The following is a 13,432-nucleotide window of genomic DNA, read 5'->3' on the forward strand; positions in this document are numbered from 1 at the left end:
GGCTCAGTCAAGTGCCTCTCCACCCTGCCAGACATACAGATCTTGGAGCCCTGCTCACCTCCCTTCTCTCACACTGCAGGTCCCAGTGGCTGTCCTTGGGAAGTACACCCAGACTCTGCCCACTTCTTGCCACCTAAGCCACCCTCTTCCCTGGCCAAACTGCCATTATCTCTTACCATGGTTACTGCCATCGCCTCCTCTCTCCCTACCCTCAATAGTCTATTCTCAATACAGCAGCCAGAGTATACTGTAAAAATTTTATAAACCAGTTTCATCTTTCCTTCCAAAACCTTCCAATGGATTTCCACTTTGGCATGAAAGTCAAAGCCCCCACCATGGCCTAGAGGTGCTGGACGGTTGAGTTCCCAGTTTCCTTCCGACTTCCACTCCTGCTCCACCCTCAGCTTTCTGCTCCAGCTGCACTGGACTGTTTTTTTCTCCAACATAAGAGACCATTGCCTGCCTCAGGGCCTTTGTGCTTGCTGTTGCCTCTTCCCCCAGAAACCTGCATGACTCCTTCAGGTCTGTGCCCTAATGTCCCTATTTACCCCTATCAATAGCATCCTCCCAACCTCCCTATCCTCTTTATCTGGCTTTATTTTTCTCCACAGCACTTGTTACAACCTGGCACGCCAAATATTTGCATCTTCCTCAGTCCCTGTGTCCACCTCCCCTGGCCAATGAGTTTCGTGGGGAAGGGACTGAGTTCTGCTCAGGACTGTTTCTTTAGTGACCTGAGAAGTGTCTGGAGCATACTAACGCCCGAGGCCAAAACTCCTTATTCCTAAGATAGTCCAAGGAGTCACAGGAATCACAGGCGGGAGTGCGACCCTGAGACTCTCCTGGGAAATGCAAGCCTTGGCGTTGCTGTGTCCTGCCAACCATTGGGAGTCCTGCTTGTCAGATTTCGTGTCCAGCACCGGCCCCTGCTGCTCCCAGCCGCAGACTGCAGCCTGAGCAGGGAGCCAAGCAACGCAGGCACCAGGGACTTCTGCCCAGCAGTGCCCTGAGGATTCTCTGCCTGGCACTCACCCCAGATCCTCTCCTCCCAGTGGCTGCAAATTGACTCAGCGGCCGCAGAGTCAATTTGCAGCTGCTGCAATCCCCCTTCCTACTGAATCAGTCAAGAGGTTTATCGAGCTCTTGTACACTGATGAGGAATGAGGAAGGGATGGCCCTTGCCTATCTGCATCCAGGACTAAAGCTCAAGGGACCAGCAGGGCGCCTGCAGCATGAAGTCACAGGTGTCGTCCAGGCTGCCACCACAGTGAGAGCCAAGGGAGTGGTTAGGGGAGTGCAGATGGCTTGCTGCAGGGTCAAGGGCAGGACTCTGGAGCCCGGACCTCTGGGCTTGAATCCCAGACTTACGGCTTTGCTGCTGTGTGATCCCCAGAGCCTCCCTAACCACAGTTATCTTGGTTTCCCCATCTGTAAAAGATGGGTGATGAACGGAGTTCTTCCCACCTGGGGCTGCTGTGAGGAATAGGTGAGCTTTGGGATGGCCCCTGGGACACCACCCATGCCAGCCGGTGTGTTAGCCACCACTATTCCCCTGGGAGTGATGGGTGAAAAGGAAGAAGTGTCAGTACACAGCGCTGTACGCAGAGGCACCGGGCTGGCCTGTGGAGCAGGGACGGGTGGCACTGGCAAGCTGCACAGGGAAGTTGGGAGAAGGCGTGTGGGCTGAACATGGGCAGCCATGGGGCTGGGGTGCTCTTTGAAGGTGTATTTCATGAGGATCTGTCTGACAAGCCAGACTGGACAGGGGAGTGCCTGCCGCGGGAGACCTAGAGGAGGCTGTGCAGGGAGTAGAGCAGGGAAACACACAGAAGGGGAAGGCCGTGGGCAGGCCCGAGCTGGCCCTCCCTTGCGCCTCTGGGAGTCTGACGCAGCTCTGCCGCACAGCTGTCCTGCAGACTCCTCTCCTCAGCACGAGCACTGCCTCAGTCTGTAGGGCTTGGCGCAGGGAGCCTCTAGGAGCCATTGCCTCAGCTCGCCTTGCTCATACCCTCTCCTCTGAAAGTGTTTCTTGGTGCAGAATCTGCAGGCCCCCATCACACTCCCCTCACTGTCCAGGGCACAGGCTCTGGTCAATAAAAACAAAGCTAAACAAAACCCCAAACCGTGAATTGACCCTGATATTGGAGTCACCTTCTGTCTTTCCGGTCACTGCCAAATGCTGTTCGTGGGTGTCTACCCCTATTCACCACCTCCCACCCGCAGCTGTCCTTCCTTCCCTGTCTTGGTGCCCTGGCCCCCGCTGTTCTCCACTGACACTGAGCTCTGCTCTCCTGGGGCTCCGTGACGCCCCAACCCTGGCCAACACGACTGCCTCTCTGCCAGGTGGCCCTCTAGAGCCCTCTGGGACCACTTGGTCTTGTCACCTGCTCCCTCCCCTCTGCACCCCTGCCTGCCTCTAACCACATGGCAACCCCCACAACACTGTCTGGTCCTGTTCTTCTTCACAGAGATGTCCTCTCATCAGGCCGTCACTTCCGCGAAGTGACCCCTGTGCAGGCCACTCCCTCACCTGCCTCTCCCAAGGTCTCTGCCTGGGGCCTTGCACACATCTTGGGGACTCACTTCCATAGGTGAGCACCCATAGAGTTCCGGGGTGTGCCCAGCACTGTGCTGGGCACCAAAGGGCAGCAGCTTGCAAACACCTTTTGGTCCCGGCCTCCAGGAGCTATTGGTGTGCGCATGTGTGTGCGCGCACATGTAATGTGTACACGGGTGCACAGACCTGAACAAACAAATAAGAAAGTATCAGGAGGTGAACATGACAGATCATTTAAACACTGGGTGACAGTAGCAGGGTACTTTGGGTCAGGTGTTCAGGAAAGACTTCCTGGAGGAGGTGACACTTAAGCTGGAATTGAAATGACAAGAAGCTCCAACCATGCTAAGCCCTAGAGGAAAAGCATTTAAGGCAGAGGGGACAGCTTGGGCAAAAGCCAGGCCAGGCTTGCTCTGCTAGTAAATCCAACTGGTCACCTTTCTGAGCTGCCTCCCTGTAACGTCAGACTCAGTCCACATTGTCTACCCTGCCCCAGAATGTGCTGGAACATTCTCTCTGGGCAAGGGGTTACACAGGCTTGCCCGGTACACTTTTAGTGACTAGAGGTGCACGGGCTTTTGGCAGGCCTACCTCGCGGGTGTGAGTGGTGGAGCTGGAGGGTCCAGCCATACCCAGCACTTGTTCCAGGATCACAGGGAGATTCTTGGGAGGGTGACACCATTCCCGACATCCCCTCCCCCCCTCCCCCAACACACAACACACATCCTGAGGCGGCTGCCCCTGGTCCCTGAAGTGTCCCTGCAAGAAGGTTGCAGTCATAGCTTTATGGAGAGCAGAGGAATGGGGGAAAAGATAAACTGTACCTCCTCCCTGACCCAAGAATTCCTAACACTAGGACAGAGGGACGATGAAAGGGAGCAGTTTTAATCACATAGTGTTTGTTTTCCACCTCTGAAAAGTGATTGAAGCAGGGGCTGCAGAAAGAGGGGACGGGAAGAGATGGGAAAATTCTGGAGACAGACGGTGGGGGCGGCTGCACAACACTGTGAATGTGCTTAAGGCCACTGACCTGGATGCTTCAAACTGGTTAGAACTCTACACTTCAAATGATTAAGGTGGTTAAAAGAAATAGTTAAAATGGTAACGTTTAGTTAGATATTTTTGACCACAATTTTAAAAAAAGTAATAATAATATGTTCCCTGCTCCCCACTCTGTCCTCAGAGCCTAGCACCTAGCACGCTTATAAAAAAAATGTCCAGCGTAGGAATACGAGTGAAAAATTCAAATTCAGCTTGGGTCTCTTGGCCGAGGCTCTTAACCTTTGGAAAAAGCATGGAGATGATGAGCAGGCCACAGGGAGAGCTGTCGCCCGCAGGGTTCCAGGCCCCCACAGACACCCCTGACGGAGGCACAAACTCACCTGGGCCTTCTCCTGCCAGAGAGAGAGCGTCTCCTGCTGGTCCAGCAGCCGGGCGATGACCACAAGGCTGAGCTGGCTTCGAAGCTGCCTGTGAGAGAAGGGAGGGGGAGACTGAGGGCGTGAGGTTCGGAGAGGAGGGGTGTTGACATCCACGTCCAGCAGGACATCCACCAAAAGAGAGGCCAGCGAGGGAGAGCCACTCTCTGTCTGAAGTACTCGGGCTTCCTCCTCTGCTTTACAGCAATAATTTTATTTTTTAAAAATTATTTTTAGTTTATTTTATTGATTGTAAAGACAGAGAGGGAGAAATATCAATTTGTTGTTCCACTATTTATGCATTCATTGGTTGATACAGGGTTGGTACCCTGACTGGGGATTGAACCTGCAGTCAGGGCATATTGGGAGCACACTTTAACCAAATGGGCTACCTGGCCAAGGCCACGTTTGTTTTAGAAGTAATTGAATATGCATAATGGGAAACTTATAAAATAAGCACAAAGGAAAAATTAAAGTAACTAATTTCAGAGGCTAGCATTGCAGTATTATGTCTTCTCAGCCTGTCTCTCTCTCTCCTTAGACGCACCTTTGGGTGCGCACCTTTGGGTATACAGAGCTAGGACATATCAACCCCTTACACAGACCGTTGCCTCTTCCTTCCTTTGCACAGAACCTTTCAGCCCATACAGGGTAGAGGAAAGTGGGTCGCTTGGAGCAGCAGAGGCCTAACGTCATTGTTGTTTTTCACTTAGCGTCCAGTGACTTCCTTTTGGAGAACCCCACCTCCATCCAGCCCAAACCTGAGCTCCCCAGGTGGGCGCAGGCGCCAGGCCTGGTCCAGCACAGGCCCTGTGAGTAAAGAGCTGATTGGCAGCCTGGGGAGTCTTGGCTGGAACTATCAGCAGGGCCACTACTTTGGCAGGAGGTGGGTCCTACAGCTGCTGGTGGCCATCCTGCCTCCCTGTGGGAGAGCCTGAAGGATGAAGCAGACTGGTTGGAGAGAGAGCCCCGACAGCCCCCAGGGCCCTCCCTGCCTGAAGCCTCCAGCCCCAGGCCATTCCATTGATAGGTTGCTTGTGTGAGTCAATAAAGTCGCTTTTGCTTGAGTCAGTTTGAGCTGGGCTTCTGAGTCTAGCACCAGCCATGACTCATTCATGATGGGGCTGGTATTTCCTCTCTTCATGTGTGAAGACTTCTGATGTGAATTTAAGATGCTAATGTTTGGGGCTCTGATTTTTAGGGTCATTGAGGGCTGGGGTGAGCATAAAGAGGAGAGGAGGGAAGTGGAGACCAAAAAGTGGAGAGAGATGATGGGAAGAAGGATTCAGGCCACCCCCCACCCCGCCCACACCACCCCTGCCACAGCCTCCACCATGAGGTGTACCCCCATACACTTGTTGCTCCCCTACGGGTGGCAGAGGTGAGCACCAGCATGGATTTCAGGGTGGCTGCAGTCCCCAATTCCTGTGGAAAGCCACCACCAGGGGAGGCAAAGGAGGGGTCCTGAAGCCAGAGGAAATTATTGGGCTGGAACTGGCTCCTCGGAGAACTGCCTAGGCGACAACACTGGAAGAGTCGCAGTGTGGACCGGAAGACGACACCTTGAGAACTGAAGAAAGGAGGGGGGTGGGAACAGCAAGCTGTGGGCAGCACTCAGAAATGATGCTTCCTGAGAGAAGTAATTAGGTAGCTGGTGCTAAAGGGTCCCCTCCACCCTCCACCCCAGGGCCTGAGGCTGCTCAGGCCCCCCATGGTGCTGGGGATTGAGGGGGGCTGGGCAGGCTGGCATCTGAACCAGTGGCTTCATTTATTTTCTTCAACAGTACTTAGTCAAGAAGTCAAAGGAATCAACAAAGCAAGAGGCTCTTGATTACAACAACCAAAAAAAAAAAAAAAAAGGGCAGCGGCAGGCAGTACCACTATACACCAGATGAACATAAAAAGGAGGGGAAGGCCCAATGTGGGGAGGGGGGAGGGGGGAAGGGCTTCAAGCACAGCTGGTGGGAAAGTAAATTGGTGCCTCCACTCAGTAAACTGTTTGGAAGATGTACTGAGGCTGTCCACACGCCTACCTCCTGACCCAGCAGCCCCCCTCCTAGGTACTCACTCCAGAAATAGGAAAGGCAGAAGTGCAGCGCCACCGAAATGGACAAACGGACCCATACCACTCCACCCAGCGCGGAGTGACCATAAAGGACATATAATCGCACCCAACAGCCTGGACGATCCTCTCAGTGTCGTGTGAAAGAGGCCAGATACAGAAGAATACATGTGTATGATTTCACTTACATAAAGAACAAGAAAAGGCAAGTACCAGCTGTTGGAGGGGGGACACTGAGGACACACTGCGGGGAGCAGGTTCTGCTCACGTTCTATTTCTCGATCCGGGTGCTGGTTCCGTTCCACGTGTGTTTGACTTGTGGAAACCACTGAGCCATACACTTAGGTCTGTGTTCTGTTCTGCTTGTGTGTTACAGTTCAGCCAAATTATTACTTAAAGAAGGAATTTAGCTGGGAGAGAAGACAGGATGGCTAGATTTGGCCAATAAAAATATAGGATGTCCAATTGAATTTGAATTTCATATAGATTAACAAAGAAGACTTTTTTTTAGCACAAATTTTCTACCATGCTATATTTGCATCTTATCTGGAAACCTTGGGAGGGTCTGGCCGTCCCATCTATTCTTGACCCAGAAGACTTGACCTTAACCAGTGTGGGGACTTCCCTCACCCAATCTCCTGTTAGCCTTGACCCTTTTCTGCAGAATGCCTCAGCATTCCCACCCCACCTTAGGAGTCCTGAGGAGAGGCAGCCCCATCTGGACTACACCATGGGACAGAAAATAGGAGCCCCTCATCCTGGGGTCCCCCACAATAGACTCTCATGGGTACAGTCAGATGCTGTCCAGCCCCAGCCCCATCCTCTAGTTTTTCCCCGGGCCATGGCCCTAGTCACATACCCTGCATGGCTTCCCCCTCATAGTCAGTGAGGACCTGCTCTCCAGCTGTTCCCGGGAGCCCCAGCAGCAGCTGGGCCAGGAACACAGTGGGAGGTAAATGACCCCTCTGAGCTGCTGCTCTGAGCAAACTTGCAGCCAGAGTCAGAAGCGCTGCATGTGAGTGTCAGTAATCCAAGCCATGACTGGGAAGAGCTCCTTTATCACAGTGGGAAGGCAGGGAGGGCCACCCTGGGGGTGCTGGTGGGCCAGGACACAGAGCTATGGTGGCTCTAGGAGGGAAGAGGCAGGTGGGTGGGTTGGGACAGGGCTGATGTCCAGAAATGAAGAAAAGCACCAGAAAAAGCATTGAGGGTGTGAATGGATAAAAAGAAACCCACATCTGAGAGTGGCACTCCCCCTCTCTGTCTGCCTACCCACTGCCTTTGATGCTAATGGCTCTCCCTGCCTTTTAAACACAGTCCAGTGCATCCGCAGTTCCCACAGGGAGAGGGGGACAGGACCACTTTTTACTTTTAGACTGAAAACTCACTTTACAGAGGTGAAAAAGCAAAGATGTGCCCCAAACACCATCCAAACTGCGCAGGGGGCAGGCAGAGGACCAGGACCCACTGAGGTTGGCCTGGACTCCTCCTCCTGGAAAGCTGCCTGACCCCACCCAGCAAAGCCTCCCCGGAACTCAAACTAGCCAGACAAAGAGGATGCAAAAGCCACTGGAGCCATACCAGCCACTGTCATATAAGGCAAGGCTCCAGCCCTACCACTCGCTAGCAGCAGGCAGGCCTCTGCCCGGGCCCTGCCCCCGCCACTCCCACAGGCCTCCAGAAGACCAGGACACTGGAGTAGCAGCACTCGGAGGATCCCAAAGTGCTGGGAAATGATGTTTCTAAACAGCCAGCAAAGCTGGGAAATGGAATACAGGCACACTGCTTCCCAGCCTCTAGGCCTCCTTTCAGCTCCTGCAAAGGCAGCTTAGCACCCTGCAGAGGCTGTGTGTGTGTGGGGGGGGGACGGGGAGATGGGGACGACGACACACAACCTCACAGTCAAGGCGGACCCCTCTGGTGCCCCTGGCCTTCACTTGTTCAGAGGGGAACCAGGCCCTACCAAGGCTGAGCTACCCTAAAAGGACATCAGGCATCCGGCCAAAGGCGTGAGCTGTCTTTTCTCAGTCTCTAGGGCAGCTGAGGAAGCAACAACAGCAGCCTGTTCTGCCTGTGGAAATGCAGCCCAACACCCTGCTGCAGGGCATCCGCCTCTCCAGGCAGTCCAGGCTTTCACTTCAAGGCTGCCTCTCTCGACACCTGCTCTCAGTTCTTCTTGTGGAGTCTTCCATCCTGCCTGTGAGCAGTGCTACCCGGGCAGAAAGGACTAGGGCCTGGGTTAAGAGATGAGTGGGACAGAACCACAGTGGGACAGGAAGAGGCCACAGGGCACAGACAGCCACAGACCTGCTCATCAGCCACCGTGTGGCAACAAGCACGAAGGGCCTACCCCCTTCCACAAGGACAAAACCCACAAAGAGCTGACACTCCGCCAGGACAGTAGGTGCCATAGGGAACTCTGCACTGGCCCATTTTGGTACACACTCCAAATCATGCAAAACGTCTGTGTGAGGGGAGGTGGGGAAGGGTTTTCTTTGCAGAGGAAACACCTGGGAGAGGCCCGAGGCAGGTGACAATGACAGTCTCTCCTAGGATGTAGTGCTGCTCACAGGCACTCACAGACGGTCTCCTTTGCAAAGTGCACTGCATGTGGCCTCTGACAGGTCTTTTCCTGTATGCATATTATAACTCGCTAAAAAGGTTACTATTAGTTAGTAATAAGTGAAGTTTATACAGACAATCACAAGACAACTTCCTCCCTCCCTCCCTATCTCTTTATTTTGGTGTTGTAACCTTAGACTTAGAAAACACCTTAAAAGTCACCTCCTCGAACATCTGTCTGTTCATCCACATACTGAAGGAAGTCTCATTGTTTCCTGGGCCACTCTTCTCAAGGTCCTCCAGCCACTGTTTTTTATCTTTTGCCATCCTGGTCCTCCGAGGGCCTTGGGGGTTGCCAAGCACTCCCGGCCGGGGAGGCGCTCAGAGCTGAGACTGGTGTTCATCTTCAGAGGCCCCACGATGCTGTGCAGTTAACAGATTGAGCCCAAAATCTATTTCACACATCTTGCCGTCAAATCCCATTTCCTACATTTTGTTCTTAATTGTGCAGCTGGGTTTCTCTTTTCTACCCAGTCCATCACCATGGTCTGTCGAGATCTTCTGGTATCTTCAATTTGCTGTCAGTTGTCCTCACATCACGCGTGAATCTGACCATTGTTCCATGAATGGCCTCATCCCAAGATGCTGGGTTGGCCCTGGTCAAACTGTTGGTGAACACAGGATTCCCGTGGCCACAGGGCCTGCCCCCAGTCAGACTCCCGAGGCCAATGGTACCCTTTAATGATTAGCCAGCCTAGTTTTACATCACTCAGCCCAGTTTCCTTAACATTGTCCACAAGAGGCTTTTTGACCAGAAAGGAAAGTCACACTCCTCCTTCAAGATGCTCCAGCTCAAGGGGTCTGCAAAGGGCACCAGCAACCAAGATCTGTGGTAGGTGGTTTCTGAGAAGAGGAGATGCCTTGCTCTGAGTCTAGGCTTGAGGGTGAGGAAACATTTACCAGACAGAGGGGAGGAGGAGAGGGGAAGAAGCAGCTTCCCTAAGAAGAGAGAACAGATGCCAAGAAGCTCAGGGGCAAATCCTCATGGCTTTGGTGGCTGCATAGATTTAGGGAATGTCTGGAGCATGGGAGCCTGTCAGGGATGGGATTGGGGACAGGGGAGAAGGTAGAATTGGGAAAGAGGCCCAGAGGCCCTTGTGCACGAGACTGGGCTGTTTCACTTCATTCTGAGGACAGAAACCTGAAGGATTTTAAGCACAGGAGTGACATGGAGAGACACTGTTTGAAGGAAGGGCACACTGCTGGACAGTGTGTGGAGGGGGTTGGTTAGATGGGAGAGAGCCTGGAGGGGGCAGCTCAGATTCTCCAGCAGAAATCCCGGGCGCAGCAGTAAGAGCTGGCACTGCGGCAGCCACAGTAGGGTGACAAGGAGAGATGAGTGATGTGGGAGAAAGGGAAACCTGATGGGACAGAAGATGCCCACACACTCCCAGGCTTCAGGCAGTGGGCAGGTGCTAAAGCCACCAAGGGGCCATGGACAACAGAGGGGTCACCCTCCTTGGAAGGTGGTGACTTCTGCTTCACACGTGCTCAGCTAGAAATACCTGCCCACACAGATCTGGTGCTGAGCAGAAAAGTCTGCCCACAGGTGTTGCCTTGGGGTGCCCAGGGTGTAGCCAGGGTTGAAGCCATGATGTGGATGAGATGGGAGTCTCAGGTCGAGTTCCCCGGGAAGTGGGTCCTAAAATGGAGAGGATCATGTAGGGAATTTATGGGATGAGAGGAGGAGACAGGTGCTCTTGGGATGACCCCTATGCGGAGTGAAGGAAGCAGGTCCAGGCCAAGAAGAAAGCCAGGCTGCGGTGCAGTCACAGCCAAGCTGGCTCTGCAAGGAGCTCTGGGGTAGTGAGGCCCTTCAGAGACATCTCTAAGTGAGGCCACTGTACCCCCCTCGCGGGGCTGCTCCCAAGGAAAGGGCTGGACCTTGGGGGAGGTGACGGTCTTCGCAGAGGGAGCTCCTGGAGTGGGCTGGCAAGGCAGCACCTCTCCAGCAGCTGGGGTGGGATGCCTGAGGGCCCCAGTGGACTGCACCACATGGGCCAGCGCGGGCAGAGAGTCACAGTGCCTGTCTAGAAGATGCCCCGAGACTGTGCCCTGTGAAGTGGGACTGTGTCCCAGAGAAGGCGGCCTGGGACAGAATCCTGAGGCACAGGAAGGAAGGGCAATGAGTGATGGAGATGGAGGACAGGCACAGAGGGGAGGCAGATCAGGAGAAACGTTCTGTGAAGTCAGCGAAGAGGATGCTACGCTTGTTCATGAGAAACAGCCATTAGGTCACTGGTAACAGAGCAGCTGAGATGAGTGGCTGGTGCCAGATGAGGGGTGTCTTCTCCACTTCCGGCTCCTTAAGTCACTCCCACTACATCCTTACACATACTCACTCATAAAAGTGAGCGGGGTCCTTGTTGGCCACTACCCCTCACACTCCTGGCTTCATCAGGACCGCTTTTCCTTTGTTGTCTATCTCCCAGGTCCAGCCATGGCTCCTTGACTCCTAGACGTGAACTTCATCTCTCTTCCTTGTTCCTCTCAATTTTGAATGCTTCTGAAACACTGAAGGTTTTTTAGAGCTTGGCTGCCTCCTTCTAGAACATTCTCGATGTCTGTCTCCTCAGGTAAGAACTCCCTAAAACACTGAGCTCTGAAGACTCCAGCATGTGTCCAGGGTACAGACAGAAGCTAGAGGAAACGGAGGTGGCGTGGGGTGGGGGGAGGGAAGTTTGGAGATGCAGCAGGAGGGGGAGGGAATGGGGGTGGGGACTGAAGTGTTCTAAGGTAGGGGGCTCACAAGTGCAATTCTTCTCAGAGCAGAAAAGCTAGTGGTGAATAAAAGCTACAGGTGTGAGAATAAGAAGGGGTGACATGGAAGAAAGGTTCTGGAAGGGCCAGGACTGCGGGGACCCTGAGATGGGGAGGAATCAGGAGGAAAGTGGGGCCTGGAAGAAACAAGGTGGCCTTGGGGAAAGCTATGGCACTCCTGGAAGTGTCACTGCCTTTGTGCCCAATGCACAAAGACTTGATGACTTCGGGGTTGCTCTCTTTCAGGGCCACCTGCCTTCTGCTTTATGAGCCAGCTCCCCTCATTGGTCCGATAGGGCTGCTTCAGACAGGAAAGGACTATGCTAAGACGATGCTGGGCAGCTCTGGAACCCATGGGAAGGTGAAGAACTGGGCTCGAAAACCAGTGAGGAGCCAAGGGACACGGGAGCAGTGAGCAGGCCAGGTCCCTGCCTAGGAAGAGTGGGGAGGGCTCCTGCCGGGCTCCGTCCCCAGGGGCATCAGATTGGGGTGCTGGCTCTAGCTCTCAGGAGGTGACAAAGGAATGCCTGGCTCTTGCTTCTACAGAAAGGCACAGTGAGGAATTTTCCCCAGCACAGGAAGGATGCCCGATGTCTGGGAACAGCTCTCTCCTTTCCCTTAAAAAAAAAAAACAGAAAGAAAGAAAAGAGAAAAGCCAAAACCTGAATGTATCTCCATCACAGATAGGAAGAGAGCCAAAATTTGGCACTTATTTATTCATCCAATATTCAGAGAACACTCAGAATATCCTGGTCAGTGTTCCAGGCTCTGAGGACACCCCTGCAGGGAGCCCGCATCCTAACGGGGCAGGCAGATTACACATAAGTAAATGCAGCCAACATGTGATTTTTGATAAAAAGTCAGGAAGAAAAACAAAGAAAAGTAAGGTTCTGGGAGCCCAGAGGGAGCTAATTTGGAAAGGATCAGCGGGCCAGGATCTTTGAGGAGGCGGCATGAGGGCAGAGACCACAGTGATGTGAGAGGGCGAGCCTCCCCCCAGTGTGGGAGGCAGGCGTGTCTGGGTCTGTTCCCCACTGACCTGGGGCAGGAGAGGCGGGGTGAGCAGGGAGGGGGAAGGGGTCACCGTGACCACAGTGACGGCTGTTGGAACACGGTGGAACATGTGCGCGTGGAGCCCGTCACACTATTCTCTCGTCTTCTGTATGTGTTCAAAATATTCTACAGCAAAACTTGGAAAAATCATTAAGTAAAAGTGACTCTGACTGAGTGGTGACAACAGGCTGTGGATATAAGAACAGAGGCAGGGAGGCCAATAGGGTATTTGGAAAAGAGAGAGGAGCCCAGAGAAGACAGATGTCACCAATATTAACCTCAAACTGCAAAGACTACCCCCCACTCCCAACAAAACTGGGATTACACTTTGCATATGGACCCGTAGCCTTTTCTCATTTAGCACCGTTTTGTTAACTTTCCCTTTCTTCCATGATGCCGTTTTTAAGCGCTCTAAAATATTCTGGAGTATGAGCACAATTTAATTTATGGTGGGGCACTGAAGTTGTTTCCAGTTATTCACTCTTATAAACACCACTGTGCTAAGCACCATTGTCAGTGTATCATTGCTAGTCCCCCAGGTCAAACTGCTTGTCAAAGGGTTTGCACATACTGAAGTCACTTGCTCTATTCAGCCAAGTTGCCCTCCAGGGCAAAGGCAGGGAGTGCGCACCATGAACAAGGTGGGGTGGGCATGTTTCTACAACGTGCTGACACGGGGCGAGAGCTCTGTGATGGTCAGGGCCGGTTTTGTGGTGTTTTAGGCAGCCGGGTCTGCAATTCTGTCCAGCCAGGCAGCTGGCGGCACTGCCCTCTCTACCCTGAGGGGCCCCAGAATCAGCACGTGGAAACATTCAAGGTGGTGATGTAGGGAGCCTGGGAAAGTCCGTCTGCTTTTAGGGGAGCAAAAGAGGCCCTCATCCCGTCTTCTTCCCCACAGGGCTCCTGGGAGTGGGTGCAGAGGTCTGCTAGGGACTTGTGCTGGGCCTGGACAGAAGCTGG

At 53.4% G+C, this 13,432-nt stretch overlaps 1 protein-coding gene across 1 annotated transcript in view; it reads right to left on the reverse strand.

Moving 5' to 3' along the window:
- Positions 1-13,432, reverse strand: part of FAM178B (family with sequence similarity 178 member B) — a 100,357-nt gene that overhangs the window by 23,036 nt on the left and 63,889 nt on the right. Inside the window, exon 13 of the mRNA XM_037055042.1 lies at positions 3,940-4,027. Within this exon, the coding sequence (XP_036910937.1) occupies positions 3,940-4,027 (88 nt within the window). The remainder of the gene's footprint in view (positions 1-3,939; positions 4,028-13,432) is intronic.

This window comes from Sturnira hondurensis, unplaced genomic scaffold (assembly GCF_014824575.4).
Source record: "Sturnira hondurensis isolate 20B ecotype Veracruz unplaced genomic scaffold, ASM1482457v3 Scaffold0008480, whole genome shotgun sequence".
Lineage (NCBI taxonomy): Eukaryota > Metazoa > Chordata > Mammalia > Chiroptera > Phyllostomidae > Sturnira > Sturnira hondurensis.